Source organism: Paramisgurnus dabryanus, chromosome 5 (assembly GCF_030506205.2).
Source record: "Paramisgurnus dabryanus chromosome 5, PD_genome_1.1, whole genome shotgun sequence".
Classification (NCBI taxonomy): Eukaryota; Metazoa; Chordata; class Actinopteri; order Cypriniformes; family Cobitidae; genus Paramisgurnus; species Paramisgurnus dabryanus.
Genome location: NC_133341.1, coordinates 49,376,646 through 49,400,581, shown reverse-complemented (window position 1 = coordinate 49,400,581; position 23,936 = coordinate 49,376,646). Strand labels below are relative to the sequence as shown.

Sequence of the window (23,936 nt, the reverse complement as noted above, 5' to 3'; positions counted from 1 at the left end):
ATGTATGTTATTTACTGGCAACAGTTTGTTCAAAGTTAAATGAACATTAACAAGTCTTTGTTTTTGCAGAATAAAACTATAAAATAACAGCCTCATGCAAAGCATTTCGGGAACCAGAAATCCTCATCAACATTTTTCTGTTGTTTCCTTCATATTTTGGTTCCCAGAATGCTTTGCATGAGGCTGTTATTTTATAGTTTTATTCTGTAAATAAAAAGACTTGTTAATGTTTAATGTTAATTTAACTTTGAACAAGCTGTTGCCAGTAAATAACATACATTTAAATCTACAGTAAGTTATGGCAAACAGCTGACAGTAATTCTGTCATTTCTACATACTTTTTTAACAGTGTAGTGTTAGGTGTTGATAGATAAATAGAGTTTCATGAATGGTTTCAGGGTGAGGATCAGTTGAAGACAGGCCTGAGGTATAAGCACATTATACTGTAGGTTTGAAGCCCTACTTGTGTGGTGAACAATTATTGTCTGCAGGACACTAACAATCTTCTCTGGAATCACGTGCATGAGTTTTAACTCATTACAACAAAATGCCAAGAGCAGACCATCACATAATTATATTGTGTTCCTTCAGACATGCAGAGACCATAAAGAACTAGAGAAAGATACAAATACTGTAGATCTTTAAAATAATGTGAATTTTTATGCACACCAAGCATAAAAAAATCAATGACTGTACTTGACTTGTGTGTGTTGTATATTTAAATTAAATCTCATTTCTGTATGACAGACAATCTGAATAAAAAGTATATATATTTCATCAATACACTGCAATTATATGGATTTAGATATATTTTAAATTTCGATACAAATTGTACTGCTGTGGCTATTATCTTTATATTGGGGTAGTTAAGATTATAATTTATATTTAACATTTGATAGGCCTATAACATACCATATTATTAAACACATGTCTATATTGTATTAATTATTATTGTAACAGAATTTATCAAATTAATATATAAGTTGATTTTCTTTAATTGTTAGATTGATAGTGGTTAATAAAGTCAAATAAAATGTCAAAGAGTCATCTGTGATATCATTGCATTTACAGTTCAGTGTTAGTGGAACTCTAGTTAAGCAACAACTGAGGCTTAGCCTGACAGTTAGCCTGCCCCGGAGCAGGCTAGTTTCTGAGCATAAGTTTCCATAGTAACCGGGGTTAAACTAGTTCAAGTTTGTTTTATGAAACGATGTAATCGAGCTAAGTATATTTTATAAACAATAAAGTAAAGATAGGTTAAAATATTGCCACATACTTTCAAATTCTCAAATAAATAATTCATTTCCTAAAAACTTATTTAATAATCTTAAAACTTTGATTAGACTTTAAACTGATAATGTAATATGACAACAGAGGGTTTTACAGGGTTAAATGTGTGACATGAATAAATGATGTTCAATGCTATTTAAATAGTTATAGTAGTAATAAGTCATCTCCTCCCGCTGGATGTGACGTTTCTAGCTCCTCCTCACTCGCGTAAGCTCTATCCTCTCAACTAAGGTGCCTCCTGAGCTAGACTGTCCAGAGCCTCTCCACTGAAGCGGATAAAATGCCAGCCTTCTTTAGCTGTAAGATCCTCTGCACCTTTAGCCAAATAAAAGTCCAAAGAGGATTTGTTCCAATCCAGAACAGAGAGCTGTAAACGCATGCACTGCTTCTCTTTGCCCACCTATAGACAAGATAGACAGACAGATAGAAATTTTGATTTAATAAAATGTAAGTACAAACTGAGATTAATTTAGATATAAATGTCTTTTAATCCATATAACTAAGACACAAATAAGCCCAAACACTTACTTTGGCAACAGTTGCCATTAAAGCCTTCCCAATGCCTTTTCCTAGGGAAAGCAGAAATTACTTAATCAATGAAAAGTCAAGTATTACTCAAGAGTTGATAACAAATAACATGTGCTTTAACTTTAAATGTATAATTTGTTGGTAACCATGCATTAAGCAAGATATTGTAATAAGCTAGATATTTCAGAAAAATTAAAAACCCTTTAAATAAGACATTCTGGTTCTAATTTGGGGTCCTAATAACCCTTGCAGGGTTTATTTTTGCAGTTATAATTGGCTGTAGTTTACTCATTACACACACAAAGTTTATATTCATATAAAAATGCCTTTAAAGGGACACTCCACGTTTTTTGAAAAAATGCTCATTTTCCAGCTCCCCTAGTGTAATGAACTCTGTCTGTGTACCCTGTCTTGTACTCTTATTTTGAAGTCATGTCTGTTTCATCCATGTCTGTAGTTCTTTGTAGTTCTTTTGTTCATTGGTCCGTGTGATGATTGTTCCCCAGGTGTGTCTTGTTTTCCCTGATTACTCTGTGTATTTAAGCCTAGTGTTTCCAGTGTCTGATGTCGATCGTTACTTGATGTTATGTGGTCTGTGTTCTTGGTTCCCTGTTGGACTTCCTGATATGTTTTTGCTTGTTTGTTGCTATTTTAATAAAACCTCACTGTAGTGATGGCCAAATGAGGCTTCCTGAACCACTGAGGCTTTCCAGCCCATTGGTTCGCCAAAAGGTTCAGTTACCCGAAGCCTCATGAACAGTGTGCTCTCTAGTGACACCTGCTGTGGAAAGCAATGATTGCACACAAATCTATTCATTCTGAGCAACCAAATTGCCATGGTGTGGGCTTTATCTATTGCGTGTGTATTAAATAAAGTATTTTACTCTGCTTGTGTTAACCTATGTATGTACACACAACTCATACATACACAACTTTGTGTTCAACTGTTCAGTAGTTCTTTGGGTTATTGATAATCGTGAATGCCCCAAATTGGTGTAAATAAATTATTATGAGTGCAGTTCTGACTGGGAATGCAATAGTGCAATGCTTATTGAACTGAGGGGTGCAATAGTGCAATGCTTATGGGACTGGAAGTGTGAAACAGCAAACTGCAACACGGAAAAGTGTTTACTGTTTTTTTTTTAAACAAAAGTTTTTTTAACAGTATTTGGATTGAAGCGGTTTCTCTTTTTAGAAAGCTCCTCTCAAGCCTAGAAAACAACCTTTCACAGGGCACTGATGATGCTGGACAACATAAGAAGGTCAGTGCCAGCTTATATAAATTGGGATATTGGAGCTTCTGTTTGTTTCAATATCCCAATGGATCCTTAGTCCTCCTAGGCTATCCCTAATACAGTCTAGTCTTATAATAATAATAATAATGACAGCAATACTATATATAATAATAAAACTAATACTAATATAGGCTATATCATAATATATATAGCAAAATAATTACGTATTATAAGTATTAGAACTAGATATATGCTAATTTACTCTAATGATCTACTTTCCTAGGCTATGTATAATTTACTCTAAACTAAGTGTAATATAATATATAATACAGGCTATGATATATAATGATAACTATGCTACAAACTAGGGCTGTCAACGAATATTCTAAATTCGAATATATATTCGAATAGTAAAAAAAAAACGAATTTCGAATATGAAAATTAATATTCAAATAAATTATTTTATTTTATTTAAAGCCCGCGGTAGTAGAGGCGTGGCTGTCTGCTTTGTAATTGGGCGCACTAATGCGCCTGGTTCAGGAACAGGTCACAGTAGTCACACTGTCTGTCACTGTTAAAAGTTGACGTGTCTTGCATGGAAGATGGCAGAAATTGAAAGTAATTTACGGGACTGACAATCGCATTCTACAACCGCATTAACTCCCGCAAACTGCAGTGACAACCGCGTTTACAGAAACTTTGCATAGTGTGTAGCCTACATAACCGAAATGAACAACTAGTTAATAAAGTGTTTAAACGTGCATCATGGACATGACAGGTCTCTCTTCTGAAGAAATAAATTATTACAAGGGGGAAAAGTCTTCTGTATGCGCGGTACAAAGAATGACAGAGGCACAAGCGTTTGCTGGCTAGTGTTGCCAGATCTTGCACTAAAAAAACAGCGAACAAGAAAAATCCAATAATAAACCAAAATAAATCCAAACGCTTTACCTCAAAGATCAAAATATTGGGACAGGCACCGTCACATTTTAACAACACCAAAAACTTGATCGCTTCATGAGCCAAAAGCCATAAACGGTTAAGCGATAAAATGGTATGTGAGTACAAAAAAGACGAGGACCTGGCAACACTGCAAGAGCGCGCGCAGCCTCACAAATGCGTACAATACACAATGACACGACGGAGGTTTATTGCAAAACATAATGCTGTTAAATTATTTTCATCAAAGCTGTGAGTGATAAGCATGTGAGACGGCAGACCGTTGCTATGGTTATCTACGTGTCAATCATCATATTTTCACATTTAAATGCGGTTGTCACTCCTGAAAGTTTGCAGTGTGTACAAGACCACAATTGTGGAACTCCAGCTAAACAGTCACGTCTTAACACTTACTTTGCATCGCCCGCCACAAGCTATTTGTCTGCAACACAACAAGAGGTCATAACGGAGAAATGAATTTCGTTCATTTGTAAGGACATGAGACCGATCAGTGTCGTGGATGGAGCAGGCATCAGGGAGTTTTGTCAAGCAATGTAACCGAGGTACCATATCATTTTGATGTCTCTTAATTTACTTGTTTTGTGTATGTAATATACGTTGTCAAATATATTTAAACTTAAATAGACTACCTAGAGAAGTAGTTATGTCTCTTTATATTAATTTGTCCTGTTATTGAAGTAATGCGTCGTTAAACGTCGTTAACGTCGTTGAAAAAATGGGCAACCAGATATTCGAATAGTTCGAATATTCGTGGGTTTTTTAGGGAGAATATTCGAACGTCATTTTTGAGCAATTTTGACAGCCCTACTACAAACTCACTACAAACTCGCCACTACGTACAACCAACTCCGACCTCAACAGCAATGCAAACGTACTGCAAAACCCACAAGAGGCGCGAGTTTCGAACCATTTTTATCCGGAGGCGATACTCAGAGTGAAGCAATGACGACGTATTCAACCGAAAACGAGGCCTCGTTTGTCATCGTCACGTGATTTTCACGGAAACGATACAAGCCTCGAATCGGAGCTTCATCTGGAACGCCCCTTTTTGCTCGACACAAGCTCCGGAGCTTCGCTTCTGATGTCACATCACTACCTCACTGCATTTGGATCCGCATCCTGTCTTACCTGGATTTTAACCGTAACAGAACGATCGACCACTCAGGATCCAGCAGCAATTCCTGTTCCCGTGTTTTTCCAAGTTTCCCTGGTGTGTCTCTAGTGTTAGCATGTCAACTTACAGCAGTGCAGACTTTTGTATAGGGCTGAAACGATTCATCAAGTTACTCGATTTACTCGATTCAAAAAATTCCTCGAGGCAAAAATTCTGCCTCGAAGCCTCGTTAAATTCCTATGACGCGCACTACACGCGCCGAGATCTGATTCACACGGACCGTTGTTCAATGTTCAGGAAGCACATCATAGCGCGTGGTACATTTTGAATTTAGTTGGCGCGATGGCGGAGCGAATATGTCCATAAACGGCAGAGAGAGACTGTCTAAAGTTTGGGATCAATTACATTATCATTACATTCAGCATCTGAACTGAAAACATCCACTGCTGTTTCACAAAGCGTCGATGAAACAAGGTAACATAGCTTTTGCTGATTTTAATCCCACACTGTATTTGTAGCGGTTTGACTAGATATGATGTTTAGCTTTGATGTTTTCGTATTCACGTTCAATTGCTTAAAAAAGAACCCCTTCACAAACACGCATGCACTTTACAGGTGTGTGTACCAAAAAAACGGCTCCACAGTGCAATCATTTATGGGCAACTTGTAATCTGACATATTTTGTTCCAATATAATAATCTCTGTTTTATTGGAGTTTAGCATAAGTTATTCTCTCTCACGCGAGTCAGACCGATCGCGCAATGCATCATATGCTTAAACTTTTATGTAGCCATGCAACAATAATTTCAGCATGCATTCACTGTATACAGCGGGACGTGATGTCGTAACGTGTTTTTTTCGAACGGATTCTTAACCTAAAATGCACCGCAATGCAAGTGATGCAAACCAAATGCAGCGTTCTATTGAAAAGGAATGTATGTTTTTCTGCCGTACCAAAATGCAATGAAGCAACTGAACGTCTGACTGGGGTGTCACTCTTCCTCAAGCACAGCACGCGTGCACACAGAAACACAGGTGCACGTGCGCGCGCACACACACAGGTTGTTACCATAGCAAATAGGCTCACCCCAGAAATGATATATTACATGTTAGTAGCCTAATGGTAAATGCTGCAGGTGTAGAAATGTACATAAACCAGATATTTACTTTGATGTCAGTGCTAGATTACAGCATGAAACCTGTTATGCATATTAATAAATTAAAGTGCTTAATTGTTGGCACTGGCACTTAATTTAATAATAAATAAAATATAATAAGTAATAAATTAATAGGCTTATTTTTTGGAGCCAAATACCTCTGTTTTTTTTAGAAATAAAAGCAAAATGCTTGAACATTTTACAGCCACGTCATTTTCGTTATGCATTATTTGTTTTGGTTGTTTAAAAACACAAACAAAATTTTTATCCGATTAATCGATTAATCGATCGATTCAGTGCTAGATTAATCGATTACAAAAAGACTCGATAGCTGCAGCCCTACTTTTGTATTCCTTCCCCCACCTCTGACAAGGAGTTCTGGCAGAGGCGGAACAAACTGGCCTCCCTTCGTCCACGGGGCCAACCGGTGGAGGATTTCGCTCAGAGGTTTTGGGCGGAGTCACAGGGTCTGCGTCTCAACGAGACCGAGATGAAGATCTGGTTCAATCACTGCTTGGGTGAGCCTGTCTCTATGCAGGAGATTTATGAGCTTAAGGTGTTGGACTTTTTCACTTTTGCCCAGCATGCGGACTTGCGTAGCAGAGGGCATGTGCGATTCATGCCGGAGTTGCCCATGGCGAAATCTGCAGCCTCCGCGCTTCAGATTTTCGTGCCAGTGGACGTTAACCCCTCACGTTGCTCACGACACCGGCGACGGAGGAGGAAACCCATGCCCGAGCGAGCTACTGTTAGCACGGACGCTATTCTCCCGAGTCCTGTTTCCCCTGTGTCAGCGCCCGTGTTTAAGATGGCCGCCACGTCATCCCACTCCATGCCTCAGTTCGCTGCTATTAAACCTGCCCCAGTTTTAGAGTTTCCCACAACCATACCAGCTCCGATTTGTCAGAAAGCCACCATCATCACTGTTCCAGTAGTTAAAGGTGCAGTAGTGACACCCGCACCCATTCACAAAATGACTGCCACACCCACTCCACTTCACCAACCTGCATCGATGAACCCTCCAGCACTGGCTAAATTCCGACATTTAATCACCAATCTGATGGATGTACCATTGGTATCTGTACGGATGGCTGGGGTGCCCCGTCCTGTGGTTTCCAGCTCTGTGGTGCATATTAAGTCTGAGGTATGTTCTCTGCACTCAGTAATTTCCATATTTGGCATGGCTCTGTGGAGTGTGTGGTCTGCGTACTGCTCTTCTGTCTCCTATGATGCTTTCCAGGTATCCATTGAGTCATCTGATTCCCCTGAGCCGAGTGAGTCATCTGATTCCTCTGAGCCGAGTGAGTCATCTGATTCCCCTGAGCCGAGTGAGTCATCTGATTCCCCTGAGCCGAGTGAGTCATCTGATTCCCCTGAGCCGAGTGAGTCTTCTGATTCCCCTGAGCCGAGTGAGTCTTCTGATTCCCCTGAGCCGAGTGAGTCTTCTGATTCCCCTGAGCCGAGTGAGTCTTCTGATTCCCCTGAGCCGAGTGAGTCTTCTGATTCCCCTGAGCCGAGTGAATCCCCTGAGCCGAGTGAATCCCCTGAGCCGAGTGAATCCCCTGAGCCGAGTGAATCCCCTGAGCCGAGTGAATCCCCTGAGCCCACTGAGTCATCTGTGCCCACTGAGTCATCTGTGCCCACTGAGTCATCTGTGCCCACTGAGTCATCTGTGCCCACTGAGTCATCTGAGCCACATTGGTCGGCTAGGTTGGTCATCGCGATGCCCCAGAGACTCGTTATTGTCACTAAGACTAGGGCCAGTACTGAACTCTCTGCCTGTCCCAAGGTGGCTGTCCCCAAGCTCCTTGCCCTCACTGTCTGGTCCAAGATGACTAAATGTGAACTGTCTATCCTGGCCCAGAGGGCCTCTCTCTGTTGTTCTCTTTTACCCAGGTTCCTGATACCACCAGCACCACCCTGGTATCCAGTCCCTCTCTGGCCTCTGGCCCGCCCTGGCTTCCTGCTCTGCCGGCTCCGCCCTGGCTTCCTGCTCTGCCGGCTCCGCCCTGGCTTCCTGCTCTGCCGGCGGCTCCGCCCTGGCTTCCTGCTCTGCCGGCGGCTCCGCCCTGGCTTCCTGCTCTGCCGGCGGCTCCACCCTGGCTTCCTGCTCTGCCGGCGGCCCGCCCTGGCTTCCTGCTCTGCCGGCGGCTCCGCCCTGGCTTCCTGCTCTGCCGGCGGCTCCGCCTTGGTCCCTGCCTCCGCCCGCGGCTCCACCTTGGCCCTTGCCTATGAACTTTCATGGTCCGAGCCCACCGTCCCTCCCCCTGGTTCCACCTCCATTCCTCCGCCCACCTGGACTTTATTGTGGACTCTCTGGGAGCGTCTGGAAGCCGCTCTTAGGGGGGGGCTATGTAATGAACTCTGTCTGTGTACCCTGTCTTGTACTCTTATTTTGAAGTCATGTCTGTTTCATCCATGTCTGTAGTTCTTTTTAGTTCTTTTGTTCATTGGTCCGTGTGATGATTGTTCCCCAGGTGTGTCTTGTTTTCCCTGATTACTCTGTGTATTTAAGCCTAGTGTTTCCAGTGTCTGATGTCGATCGTTACTTGATGTTATGGTGTTCTGTGTTCTTGGTTCCTTGTTGGACTTCCTGATATGTTTTTGCTTGTTTGTTGTTATTTTAATAAAACCTCACTGCATTTGGATCCGCATCCTGACTTACCTGGATTTTAACCGTAACACCGGAGTTGAACATTTGATTTTTACTGTTTTGGAATCCATTCAGCTGACCTCTGGGTCTGGCGCTACCACTTTTAGCATAGCTAAGCATAATCCATTGAATCTGATTAGACCATTAGCATTGCGCAAAAAAATAACCAAAGAGTTTTGATATTTTTCCTATTTAAAACTCTTTTGTAGTTACATTGTGTACTAAGAGGGACGAAAAATTTAAAGTTGTGATTTTCCAGGCAGATATGGCTAGGACCTATACTATCATACTGGCATAATAATCAAGGACTTTGCTGCTGTAACATGGCTGAAGCAGGTGTAGTGATATTGCCCGAAAATAGTCCCCTTGGTTACTTCAAATAGCAGGGGACTATTTTCAGGCACTGCGTAATATCATTGCGCCTCCTGCAGCCATGTTACGGCAGCAAAGTCCTTGAGTCCTTGATTATTACACCAGAATTAGAGTATAGTTCATAGCCATATCTGCCTAGAAAATCGCAACTTTTAATTTTCTGTCGCCCTTAGTACACGATGTAACTACAGAAGAGTCAAGTTTTAAATAGGAATTAAAGCTGCAAGCAGCTATGAAAGGGCCCTCACACCCATGACCACTGGCAGCTGGGGCCTTAGGAAAGCAGTGAACAGTGGGGGATATGCATTTAAGTGAGTAAATACATGAGGAATAAGGCAATGTGATTTTTATGTGCCACACGTCCAGTTGGCAGCAGGAGGCGCAATAACTAAAACTGAACAGTGCCTATACTATAAATGCCTTCAATCCTAGATTCTTATTAAACATTCATTAGAGCACAGATTGAACACTGTATGTGTAAGTAAATGTATTGCAGATGTATTCAGTCCAGGACTCTTTGTCAATCATGTGAAGTTTGGGACAGATCGGACATTGCATAATCATTGTAAACATGTCCCTTCCTGTTGCCAGCTGGTGGCGCTATAATCATAACTGACTATTTGCATGTAGATGTGTTCACTCCAGGACTCTTGTCAATCATGTGAAGTTTGGGACAGATCAGACATTGCAAAATCAATGTAAACATGTCACTTCCTGTTGCCAGCTGGTGGCACTTTAACCATGAATGACTATTGGCATGTAGATGTGTTCAGTCCAGGACTCTTATCGATTATGTGAAGTTTGGGACAGATTAGACATTGCAAAATCATTGTAAACATGTCACTTCCTGTTGTCCAGGACTCAATTATGTGAAGTTTGGGAAAGATCGGACACTGTATGCCTGAGTTCCAGCAACCTGTGTCATACTAGGGTTGCCAACCGTTCCGTATAATACGGAATCGTCCCGTATTTGACACATAAAATTCTTGTTCCGTATTGAACTGATACGGAACGCAGTTTGTTCCGTATTTTATGAAAATTAATTCAGTGCAAATACATGACAGACACATAGCTTATAATGTCAGCCATGAACGAAGACGCGTCATTTGTATAAGAAAACCCTGACGGTGCGGTAATTTCTCCCTCTGTTTGTCTATGATCTGCGTAGCGTTGCAGCCCCATCAGGGAATGCCCATTGGTCGTTTCAGTCATTGTGATGTCACGTATCATAGCAACGATGACGACAAGTGACAACAGCGGGAAACGTAAAAATGACTGCATCCGAGCAGCCGGCGAAAAAGAAACGAGCACAAAAATATAGAATTGAATGGGAAAATGACTACCTGTGGCTGGAATGCATGAGGGACAATGAATACAAGGCCAATTGTACCATATGCCGTCGCGTTTTTTCTGTTTGTCACGGCGGAGTGTGTGATATAAAGCAGCACGCATAAGGAGATAATCACAAGAGGAGCGAGAGGCTGCGGGCACAGGATGGAGGAATGTTAAGGTTCATTGTCCGTCAGTCGTCTCCAGAGGCTCATATGGTATGTAATTATGTGGATTTTTAAAACTTAAATATAGTTGATAAGAAAGTGATTATATTAAAAGAGATAGTACAGATTTAGCCTAACAATCCACATATATCTCTCCAGTGCTCTCCCTCTGTTCCTGTGTCCCGCTCCCTCCCGTCTCATAATGTGTCAATCATTTCTGATGGGTTTCTTATTAAATAATTATGGATTTAGATAGCTCAAGGTTTAAAAAGGGGTGGGGTCTTTGAAGAGGGCGTATTATAAACTTAAATTAAAACCATGGTTCATTGTTGGCAAAATGATCATGATAGCCTTTATATTTCACATCTATGTGGTTCAGTCTTGTATACTTAGGCATACTTTGCTATTTTTTTTTTAAATTATCTTCTGTGGGGGCATGTCACCGGACCCGGGCAACCCCCCCCCCCCCCTTCCTTATTTCCATTTCTGAAAGGTGGCAACCCTAGTCTGTCACAGTGTTTAACTGTGTTCTGTGTTTGTGTGTGTTTATTGTGTCAGTCACTGATCATCAGCATCACCTGGACTCATTAGTTAATTACCTGCCTCTTGTCACCAGCTGTTACCAATCACCTTTTGTATAAATGCTGTGTCCTGGGTTGTGTCTTTGTGGGATCATTGTTCTTTGTCACTGGTTGTTTGCTCCTGTTCACCATCTGTGTTACTCCTTGGAATGTCTACAATTTGTACTACTGTGAGCTTTAATTATGTTTATTAAAACTGTTTAACCTGCACATCCTTCTCAGTAATTGTACCGTGACAGAATGATCCCACCCGCGTTCTGCTCTTCTGTCTCCTGTGAGGCTTTCCAGGATCCTTCGTCTGAGTCATCTGAGCCGAGTGAGTCATCTGAGCCGAGTGAGTCATCTGAGCCGAGTGAGTCATCTGAGCCGAGTGAGTCATCTGAGCCGAGTGAGTCATCTGAGCCGAGTGAGTCATCTGAGCCGAGTGAGTCATCTGAGCCGAGTGAGTCATCTGAGCCGAGTGAGTCATCTGAGCCGAGTGCTGAACTCTCGGCCTGTTTCAAGATGGCGGTTCCCAAGCTCCCTGCCCTCACGGCCTGGTCCAAGAAGGCCAGGGTTGAACTCTCGTTCCTTTTTAACCTGGTCCAGAGGGCCTCTTTCTATTGTCTCCCTCTACCCAGGTTCCTGACACCACCAGCACCACCCTGGGTTCCTGTCCAGCCAGTTCCGCCCTGGCTTCCTGCCTTGCTGTGGTCCCTGCCTCCGCCCGCGGCCCCGCCCTGGCTCCAGCCTCCGCCCGCGGCCCCGCCCTGGCTCCAGCCTCCGCCCGCGGCCCCGCCCTGGCTCCAGCCTCCGCCCGCGGCCCCGCCCTGGCTCCAGCCTCCGCCCGCGGCCCCGCCCTGGCTCCAGCCTCCGCCCGCGGCCCCGCCCTGGCTCCAGCCTCCGCCCGCGGCCCCGCCCTGGCTCCAGCCTCGCCCGCGGCCCCGCCCTGGCTCCAGCCTCCGCCCGCGGCCCCGCCCTGGCTCCAGCCTCCGCCCGCGGCCCCGCCCTGGCCTCCTGCTCTGCCGGCCCCGCCCTGGCCTCCTGCTCTGCCGGCCCCGCCCTCCTGCTCTGCCGGCGCCGCCCTGGCCTCCTGCTCTGCCGGCCCCGCCCTGGCCTCCTGCTCTGCCGGCCCCGCCCTGGCCTCCTGCTCTGCCGGCCCCGCCCTGGGTTCTAGACCCTCCATCCCTCCCCCAGGTCCACCTCCGTTCCTCCACCCACCTGAACTTTTGCGTGTTGTCGTATGGAGTGTCTGGAATCCACTCCTTTAGGGGGGAGTACTGTCACAGTGTTTAACTGTGTTCTGTGTTTGTGTGTGTTTATTGTGTCAGTCACTGATCATCAGCATCACCTGGACTCATTAGTTAATTACCTGCCTCTTGTCACCAGCTGTTACCAATCACCTTTTGTATAAATGCTGTGTCCTGGGTTGTGTCTTTGTGGGATCATTGTTCTTTGTCACTGGTTGTTTGCTCCTGTTCACCATCTGTGTTACTCCTTGGAATGTCTACAATTTGTACTACTGTGAGCTTTAATTATGTTTATTAAAACTGTTTAACCTGCACATCCTTCTCAGTAATTGTACCGTGACATAGTCATAGCGAAACATCAAACTTTGGCAGGCCAGAACAGACAAAAATGTTAACTTAATTAATTAATTTTTAAATTAATTTCAAATCCTTCGCAATTTAGCATCACAAAGGCCTTAAGATGAGACTCACCAAATATGATGATGATCCATCGAAAACTGTAGGAGAAGTAAGTTAAAGTATGACTGCTGGAAATGACAAAAACTGACCCAATATCTGAGAAATCATTAAAAATAGTTGACTTCCTGTATCAGTAATATGTCATAAAACGCAAATAAGTATTAGTGATACTATTAGCAAACATTTAACTTTCTCTGTAATACATTCATTGTGAAATTTAACAGCTAAAAGTCGCTCTAAGCGGGAGGTGAACCGGTAATCGCTCCGTCATGCGAGTCGAGCCCTCCGAAACCCCGGGCACGCTTCACCCTCCGCGTCCGTCTCTAGACGCATGAGCGCGGGAGACAAAGCCACGGGCACGGAGAGTGAAGCACGCATTCCCAGAGCCCTCAACCCGCATGATAGAAAGATTGGGACATTAGAGAATGATATTTACTCCTTTGTTACAACAGCAAATAACATCTTCTATAGTCTTAATGCATCACTCGTTTGAATCGCGTTAATGATCGCAAGGTAGTGAAAAGATTAATGGATAAGTGTATTGTTACCTCATTAGCAGGGTAGAATGTTTTCGAGAATCCGGCCTTAAGCCTATAATTTCGTTTTTAAAAATGTAACGCTGCATTTAAAAGTTGGAGAATGGATTAAATTGGAGACTCTGAAATCGGCAGAGATAGGCAGGCAATGCAAAACAATATTTGACATTGGGAAAAATTGAGGGGGACAAAACATCAAATTTGAAATATGGGAGGGACGTGTCTTATTTGACCACCAATCTTCCAATTTGTAGACAACCTAACTAAACCACTGAGCCACTGCCGCCCCGGATTGGTTTATCGAAATTCTTTTAATAACTTTTTGCTCTAGATGCTACATACCCGTTTGTTTGGCAATCGGGCAAAAGCTCTAGGACGAGTTCGCAAAAGTTGTTTTTACGGATAATTCAAATTGGCTGAAAAAAATGTATGACGGAAAATGACGTCATATGGTCCAATCGAATCATCTCGAGACAAATAATTATTTTCTAGGACTTACAGGTCAGAAGTGTCAGGACCCCGGTGTGTTCGGTTGCTCTTTTTGTTTGTTTACCTTTTGTGTCTCATGTGTGCACTCTCGGTCTCCTCCCTTCTCGTTATCCCTGATTGTTTTCCAGCTGATGTGTGTTTGTTCTCCTCTATTTTAGGTCCGGGGTTGCTGTGTTCTGTGCGCATTCGTTGAGTTACTTCTGGGTTATCGCTGCCATGTTATGCAAGACTCTCGTTGGTCTTTGATCGTATTTTTCTTGTTCTCTTTGTGTTTTTGCCTCCAGGACTCGACGGAGATTAGTGTTGTGTTCGGCACTCACTCTCACCTTCGGTTTGGATTACTTTTTGTGACTCTTGTGGACTATCGGTGGCCGACGATCTCCATTTTCTCGGTATTGTACTCATCTGTGAACTTTTAGTGTCTCTTTCTCTGCTCATCGGTGTGTGTTGTTTCTAGGCTAGATCCGATTGAGCGTTGTGGTGTTTCTCACCGTTCCTACTGATGTTTCAACTGTTCCTGAGTACTGTGGATTGTATTTTCCCTGCCGCGATTGAGAATTGTGTATTCCCACCATTGTGTATTAACTACCAATCTGTGAATTTTCGTGGATTGTGTGTTTGGCTGTTGAGTTGCTGAGACCCTTGTGGATTTATATCATCTCTCTATTCTACTCTGTTTATTCTAAATTAACGTTTTACTTGCATAAGATTCCCCGTCTCATCCATTACAGAACGAACGCGCCCAAAAGATGGAATCTGCAAGTCAGGCGAGTGGAGAGTCAGTTCAAGCGGCCTTAGCCCAGCAGGGGCGCTATTGGATCAACATTCATATATGCTTTCTTCAGCGTCTCATGATTTCCAAGTGCTGTCTGGTCGTCTTGCGGAGATCCATAACAGAATGGAGCAGGTCGTGCAAGCCATTGGAGACAGAGGAGCGTCCACATCTTCTACTGAGAGTTTGAGTGGTACCGAACGAGAGCCCCATGCGAATAATCTGCCCACCTATGATGGAGATGTCAAGTCAGACAAATGTATCTTGTCTTGGTCCTGCTCTTTCTGATCATGGTTGTCCTGTTTTGCAGATTCCAGCGGCCGATGTCTCGGGGGTTCCGGCGGAGTATTCCGATCTGGACCGGGTGTTCAGTAAAACTTGTATGCTTGTGCTATCGATCTTCTCTCATGTAATTTGCCGCCTAAGGGCCGCATTTTTTCCCTTTCGGGTCCTGAAAGAGAGGCAATGGACAAATACATTAATGAAGCCCTTGCCGCAGGTCTCATTCGCCGTTTCACCTCCCCTGCCAGGGCAGGTTTTTTCTTTGTCAAGAAGAAAGACGGCTCCCTCCGTCTGTGTATTGATTATAGAGGTTTAAACGACATTACTGTTAAGAATAAATACCCCTTACCATTAATGTCCACCGCCTTTGAACTATTACAGGGAGCTTGCGTCTTCACCAAGTTAGATCTGCGTAACCCGTATCACTTGGTTCGCATAAGGGAGGGCGATGAGTGGAAGACAGCATTTAATACACCTTCATGACACTGGGAATACTCTGTTTTACTGTTCGGGTTAGCGAACGCACCAGCTGTGTTCCAGACTATGGTCAATGAAGTGTTGGGAGACATGATTAACAAATTTGTCTTCGTGTATCTTGATGACATTCTCATCTTCTCACCTTCAGTGCAGATACACATCAAGCATGTTCGCCTAGTCTTACAACGGCTCTTAGAGAATCAGTTATTTGTTAAGGCGGAAAAGTGTGAATTCCACAAACAGTCGGTTTCGTTCTTGGGTTTTGTTATAGCCGCAGGAGAGATTTGCCCCGATCCCGCTAAGATCAAAGCGGTCGCAGAGTGGCCAGTACCCGACACACGTAAGGATTTACAGCGATTTCTGGGATTCGCCAATTTTTATCAACGTTTCATCAGAAACTTTGGTCAGATCGCTAAACCTCTTACTTCACTTACCTCTACTAAAGTAGGTTTCCGTTGGTATAACGATGCTCAGGAAGCCTTTGATGAATTAAAGTTCCCTCATTCTGGGCTTGACCCCTAATAAACAAAGCCAAAACAATATGGCTTTGCACTGGCCATTCTGGCCTGCTCCTCGGTGCTCTAGCCCTATTAACCTATTATGCCTTGACTGTTGCAATAGACCACATTATACAGTTCAGAAAAGTCATAAATACTCATATAAACATGTATATTAATCGATTATAACCATGACATTTATACAATGAGCACTTTATAGGGGAGATTATTTATATAACAGCAATGAACCTCTCATATGGCAATAAATGTCCTCAAACAACTTCACATAGCAGCATAATGTTTGCACAATTGTTTCTCTCTGAATGTGAACAAAACTAAAGATCTGATTGCTGGCCTCAGGAAGAGACAGCAGCAGCCCTCTACCCCTCTATTGACCAGTGGGACCATTGAGGAGAGGGTTAGCAGCTTTAAGTACCTTGGTGTAAAATTCTGAGGACCTAACTTGGACTAACCACATTCAAACACAGGTTAATAAAGCCAGGCAAAGACTGCACCATCTTCAACAGCTGCGGAAATTCAGGGTCTCACCAGCTATCCTGAAAACTTTCTATTCAGGGGCCATAGAAAATGTATTAACTCAGTGTATATCAGTGTGGTATAGGAACAACTCCAGTCAAGACTGCAAAGCCCTGCAGAGACTTGTGCGCTTAGTTGAGCGCACCTCAGGGTCTGCTCTCCCCTCTTTGCAGGACATATGCCTCAAACGCTGCAAAAGCAGAACTGTTAAAATCAAGGACTCTATCCACTCCAGTAACCATCTTTTTACTTCAAAGACTTCAGAGACTTAACGAGTTTCTTCCACCAGGCCATTAGGCTCCTTAACTCAAAACCAGCCTCTTAACATTCACTTGTCTCCATTTAATATTCATTTAATCAGTAGGGTATTCATCATTCTCTACCTCATATTGACAGTGTCACAACCTGTTTGCACATTCACCTCCTGCACATTCCTGTGTACCTTAATATTTAAGACTACCGTGTAATGCACATATGCACATTGGCCTCTTGTACAATCCAGTGTTTCTTGTTATATATATTTTTTATTCTTATATTTTTATTGTTTACTTTTATTTAATTCTTTCATACCTATATTTATGTATATTTTCATTTGTGTTGTATTCTTTAATAATTGCAATGTCCATGGAGTGGACCTGACTCACATTTCACTGCTGGTGATATATGCTCTATATAATCGTGAATGTAACACATATAAATATTGCATCTTGCAGTTGATGGAGATTTGTGGGATGCACATCCAGGGCACGAAGCTCCCGCTCCACCACATCCCAAAGATGCTCTTGGGTTGAGATCTGGTGACTGTGGGGGCCATTTTAGTACAGTGAACTCACTGTCATGTTCATGAAACCAATTTAAAATTAATTGAACTTTGTGACATGGTGCATTATCCTGCTGGAAGTAGCCATCAGAGGATGGGTACATGGTGGTCATAAAGGTATGGACATGGTAAGAAACAATGCTCAGGTAGGCTGTGGCATTTAAACGATGCCCAATTGGCACTAAGGGGCCTAAATTGTGCCAAGAAAACATCCTCCACACCTAGCCAGTCTCCAGACCTAAACCCAATAGAGAATCTTTGGAGGGAGCTTAAACTCCATGTTTGCAGCTGTATCATACAAATAAATAGTTAAATAAATCATACATTGTGAATTCTGGATTTTTTTAGATTATGTCTCTCACAGTGGACATGCACCTATGATGACAATTTCAGACCCCTCCATGATTTCTAAGTGGGAGAACCAGCAAAATAGCAGGGTGTTCAAATACTTAACACCCTGCTATTTTGCCATTTAGAAATCACGGAGGGGTCTGAAATTGTCCTCGTACAGTCCTACATCAGATATCAAAAAGGCACTGCCATCGGGTTTGGTTCAGTCATTTGCCTGTTTGAAAGACTCCTCAAGCAGTGGCAGCGTGTTTTTTTTAAGGTAATTGAGATTTATTTGGGTTGTCATGATCCTCAAACTGATTCAGTTCGATTTAAGGTTGCAATCCAATTCGATTTTCAATTTAAACTTTAGTTAGTTAACTGAAGTCAGCCAAGGGCTCTATCCCAGGTCCCCTTCTGTTTTTGCTAGATTTCCAATGTAGATCTCCTGTTTCTGATAAAACCTCATCAAAGAATACACACTACGGTTTGTACATGTGAAAATTATTTTCCTGCAGGTCCTTTAAAAAGTTTTAAATAAATAATTGGCAATTTGAAGCATTAAATTTGGCCGCCATCTTAGTCGGGTCCGCATTCAGGAGAGAGTATTAGCGTAGTGTACGCACTTTTCTTAGTGACGTATGACAAATTCGGAGGGCGGGGGCACAGAGCAGCAGCAGAGTAGCCTCCGTAGGCTGCGTAAGCGCTCATCCTGAATGCGGACGCGACTAAGATGGCGGTGCTACCGGAAGGTAGTTATTTACGTTAATAAAGTTTTAAATATGGATATTTCGACAACAACACTGCGCGGATTACCCTCAGAAGACCTTTATTTATCATCCTGGAGCCGTTTGGATTTATTTTGTGAAGGATGGACGCACTTTTTTTGGACTTGAAGGTCGTGGACTATGGGTGGACCCCATAACATTACATTTAATCAACTGAAAGATCTAAAACATTTTATAAAATATCCGAAAATGTGTTTGTCTGAAAAACGATGGACATATGCAACTGGGACAGCTTGGGGGTGAGTAAATCATGGGTTTAATATCATTTTTGGCCGAACTATCCCTTTAAAGCCCCCCTAAAAATGGCCTAACGACGCCCCTGGTAGTGAGCACAATATGTTTTACATCTTTTCTGACTTCTAGCATGAAACACACAGTCTACAGCACTATCTTTAGACTACCATTGATAAAACTTAAGCGACTGATCTCCGCAGACCTGCCAACCTTTGAAAATTTTTTTGAGTAGCAACTTACTGTAGCGGAGCAGCCGGCACGGCGCAATGTCAGGCACATTTGCTGATCAGTATTGACTGAGTTCACATGCTCACTCATCACAACTTAGTACTAAGCACATAGTTCCCACTCACCACCATATCTAGTTATTCAACATACAAGTAGACTATGAAGAACTCTTTTAATGAAAAGGCAATATAATATTTCATAAACTTCATAGACATTTGGCATAAGGTAACTAAGAATCCCCACAAAAAAATGTCTCTTAAACAGAACTTAAACATAATTGAAAATTGTATTGGCAAATAAGACCTATGGCATATGTATTAAAGGGACATTTCAGCCAAAAAACTTGTTGTTACAAACCTGTATAAATGTCTTTTTTCTGATGAACACGAACAAAATATTTTGAGAAATGTTTGTAACCAAACAGACCATGAGGCCCATTCACTTCCATAGTAGGAAAAAAGAATACTATAGAAGTGAATGAGGCTCATGAATGGTTTGGTTCCAAACATTCCTCAAAATATCTTCCTCCGTTTTCATCAAAACAAAGACATTTATACAGGTTTGTAAAAATATGAGGGTTAGTAAATGATGAGAGAATTTTCAATTTTGGGTGAACTTTCCCTTTAAAGCTCCACTGTGTAGGATCTACTCCCATCTAGCGGTGAAAGTCTATATGACAAGCAACTGAATATTACTTTCTAACCCCCCCCCCATTCGGAACGCGTTTTAACTCGTATGGTGGCCCGGCCGTGTCATGCCAAGGTTAACATGGCTTCCAGTAGCTACAAAGCAAAAGCAATGAGAAAAAAATGAACAATTTGCAATGTCCTTTGCCTGTGATCCATCAAAGCACACAGATTTATGTTTAACATGAAAAAAGTCTGATTGTCATGATATGTCCGCTTAAAATCACATACAAAAAGCAACCATGACGGGTTTAAATGGACGCGAACTAATATTATGTCAAAGTACAATGCTTATGTTTTAAGTAAACGTTACATGTCCGTGTATATGTAAGAGCTTTCTCTCATATTGGTGAAAAAAGATTGCGCAACTTTCACACGCTTGTAAAATGAAACGAAAGACGCGCAGATCAGACGCTTTTATCAATGAAAAGCTCAAAATAGGGCTGTCACCGTGTGTTTGTGCTAGAGGTCAGAAAAGATGAAAAACATTTATCTCAGTACCTCAGATTACATAAATGGGCGGAGAGACGGCGTGTGGCTGTTCAAACACATTAAACCACATGCGTGTTTACACTAAGTGTTATGCATAATCATGCTAAAGTTAGCCAAGGAACTATAAAACTTCAAGTTTACAACATGGACTGTATAGATGTAAACGAATATGCTGAATTACCTGAGGAGAAGATATAAAGTGCAACTTCAGTGTCCCTTGAGCCCCATCTTGGAAAACTAACTCCAATAGTGACTTTGGTCTTGATGTTTTTCCTGTCACGTTGTCGTTTAAAATCCCCGTTTCGCTTCCTTGGCGATTTGTTTTAATGTCCTTGAGAATATGTCTTCAACAGGCTTTCAAATCAAAGCATTAGATCGCAGGTTCATGACGGTGTGCGGCTGTTGTAAAATCCGAAGGATTCAGCTACGCAGGTCACAGGCTGGATACGTCATCAAGCCTGGTTTATTTAAATCAACTGAGCATTACATTCGCAACTCATACGCATATTACATCAATTTACAATTAACTAAGAATAATTGTTAGCTTTATAATTGTTAATATTCTGAAATAAGACTGTCTTGATGACGTATACCGCCTACACATGCAACCTCCGGAGGCTTCAGCTATCGGCCAGCGTGAGTGTAGAGTGAAAGCGCGAAAGGCAGAGCTTGAAGACGGAACATTGGGTTTGAGCTATCACATTAGAATGGTTGTACTTTATTTTCTAGAAGTTTGCAGCAGGGCCATTGGCATGAAGCTGTACTGGGGCACAGGCCTCCCACTACTATTTCTTTAACCTACCTAACATAAACATTATTAATGTGTTTTAAGGCATAAATTAAATGTAAGCAGATTTGCATTCTACAGTACTGATGATAATGAGTCTTTTACAAGAATTTACAATAAAAATACTTGGCTGCTACTAAAATAAAGAGCAATATGTGCATGATTTTTTGTGTAGAATATCTGCATAGTGTTTATGCCAACTGTTTCTGTAGTGTCCTAAAGTAGATCTAGCAAACTAAACAGCAATTTATCTGACAATACAGAACAGTGTTGATTTTTTCAGCAATAATGCAAATCTCTAGACTAGACTATGGTTTTGACTGGCTGAGCATATAGTTTGTTTTACATCCTCATCATCTCTATTGAGTTTGCACTATAGTTTTTACAGAACACAAAGAAAAGTCAGGACAACGATGGACAGTTCTTATTTTGTTCTTTAGTGCACACAAGTTAACTCTGCAACACGTTACTTGTCTCTCATTGAATGTGCCAACCAATACCTTACACAGAGTTCAACAATAACTAAATAAACTACAGTGTCCTCCCCCCTTAGATAAGAAAAAGTATTTTAAAAAATGTTTTCTTTTCAACAAAAACATTTTATATACTAACAAAAAGTAATGTATGCCATTAGGGGTGTCACGATTCTCGAAATCCTCGATTCGATTACATTTTCGATTATAAGGTCACGATTCGATTCAATTCTTGATTTTTAAATTATTATTTTTTTTGAAAGACAAAAAATTACATGTTATTATTATTATTATTATGATTATTATAGTTTCACATTAACATACACATTGCATGCTTTTCCTTGAATGGGGGTTTGTGGGCTTTACTTTACGTGAGAGAGCTTGTAGAGAGAGGATTCCTTCTTATACGCACATGGACTTAATGCGCCTGTCTTGGACTCCTCCTGGCATCTGAAATAAAACCAGTGGGTCATAAGCAGCTGCGCTTCTCTCTGTCTCACGTGCATGCGCTCTCGCATCTCTCCAAAGTCTAAACATAAACTTAACTAGTAATCCTTACGTATTTGTTCAGTTTTATGCATTTCATGCGAGCTGGGGCAAACTATCCCTTTTGTTTAAAATATAACCCGCTACATCTTGGTGGCTCTCTCGCGCACATGCAGAGAGCTGTGCTCTGTCCAAATGCAGATCACTAGGTAGTAATCCTTTTTATGATATGCATTACAAGGAGTTGTAGCAATACATCCCTCATGTTTAAAATATAAATCGCGTTCCACTGGACCGATGTTTTTTAAAGGCACCTCTGAGAGGTTAATTTTCCCTCGCTTGACAAGCCGACCAGACGTGACATGGGGGCAGCATCAACAATCCCATTTTTTAATTCGAAGTTCGAGGTTGTGACTTAATTTTGATTGATTTCGATGTGCTATTGCATAGCTATAATGTCCTTTATAAGAGTTTTTGTACAACACTTTTTTATTTCCTTTATTATTTATAAATCAAGACGGTTTGGTGGTTTCCGTATTCTGGTAGGATAACATTTCTTTTCAGAAACTGAAGTTGGTGTTTGTGGTGCTTCACTGATAGATACAGTGACATCTTGAGGTGTTGTTATATCACTTCCACCTGTAGCAGTATCAACAGTGGTGAATGGAACACTTACAGGAGCACTTTCCAGAGAAACAGCCAATCTCCTTAACTGATCAATGTGACGTATCCAGACAGTATCTGGTGCAATCTCAACAGTATATGAGAGTGATCCTCTTCTTTCTTTAACTTTGGAAGGGGTCCATTTGTGATCTCCTCTATAATTTCTAGCAAGCAAACTCTCTCCAATTTCCAACTCTCTTGTTTCTCCACCTCCTTGTAACTGTTTCATCTGCTTATCCTGTACAGCTCTCACCAAATTGGGTTTTAGCAAGTCCAGCCTTGAGCGTAAAGGGCTACCAAGTAACAACATGGCGGGTGTTCGATTTGTGTTGACATGAGTTGCAGTGCGATATGCAAACAAGAAATTATGTAGCTTCTGGTTTAGTGTAAGCCGTTCATCTGTCATGGCTCGCAGACCATTCTTCAAGCTTTGCACAAACCTCTCAGCTAAACCATTGGTGGCTGGGTGGTAGGGTGCTGAAGTCACATGCTTGATTCCATTGTTCTTTAGGAAGATCTGAAACTCCTCAGATATAAACTGGGGCCCATTGTCACTCACTAGCTGTTCTGGAACACCAGTTCTTGCAAAGAGTTCTATGAGAACCGTCACAGTTTGAGCAGCTGTTGTGGAGGCCATGCTGAACACTTCTGGCCATTTTAAGCAAGCATCCACAACAACCAAAAATGTGGTGCCCATGAAAGGACCCGCAAAGTCAACATGAATCCGTTGCCATGGTAATGCAGGCCACTCCCATGGATGTAGTGGTGCAGTTTTTGGCATCTTTTGCACATGTTGACATCCAGAGCACTGAATGGCGAGCTGTTCAATCTGCTGATCTATACCGGGCCACCATACAAAGCTTCTGGCGAGTGACTTAATCTTTACCACTCCAAGATGTACCACATGAAGCTCCTTCGAGACTTGGGTTTGCAGCTTAGGGGGTACAACAACTCTCAGTCCCCACATAACACAAGTGTCTTTGTCACGTCTTGCACGTAGTCCATACTCTTCCATTCTCTTTAAGACCTGTGCTAAGTTTTCCAAGTGACTACTGTCACTCTCACCAGTGACAATGATGTCATCAAGGTAACACTGGGTACTGGGGCATCCCTGAAGTACCTGATCCATTGCTCTTTGCCATAGAGCTGGTGCATAGCGACTCTGGAACTGTAATTTGCAGACTTTTTATGGATTTCCATTCCAATTGCATCTTTCTTAACCAGTCACGTCCCCAAAGTGCTGGTCCATCTGTTGGTACTATGTACAGATCTAATTCACGCTGTT

General features: G+C 42.2%; 1 protein-coding gene across 2 annotated transcripts in view; it reads right to left on the bottom strand.

Annotated features, from left to right (window-relative positions):
- Positions 1-632: 632 nt before the first annotated feature.
- The window catches only part of sat2b (spermidine/spermine N1-acetyltransferase family member 2b), a 40,328-nt gene continuing 17,024 nt past the window's right edge, over positions 633-23,936 (bottom strand). The window contains exons 5-7 of one of the 2 annotated variants that reach the window (XR_010543694.1): positions 1,819-1,859; positions 1,467-1,690; positions 633-1,434 (exon numbers count right to left, since the gene is read on the bottom strand). Coding sequence is in view for 1 of the 2 variants with exons in the window: in XM_065284607.1 (XP_065140679.1) it covers positions 1,517-1,690; positions 1,819-1,859 (215 nt within the window). In the remaining variant the exon portion in view is untranslated. Of the gene's footprint in view, positions 1,691-1,818; positions 1,860-23,936 lie in introns of both variants that reach the window. The other variant, XM_065284607.1, reaches the window with a different exon arrangement.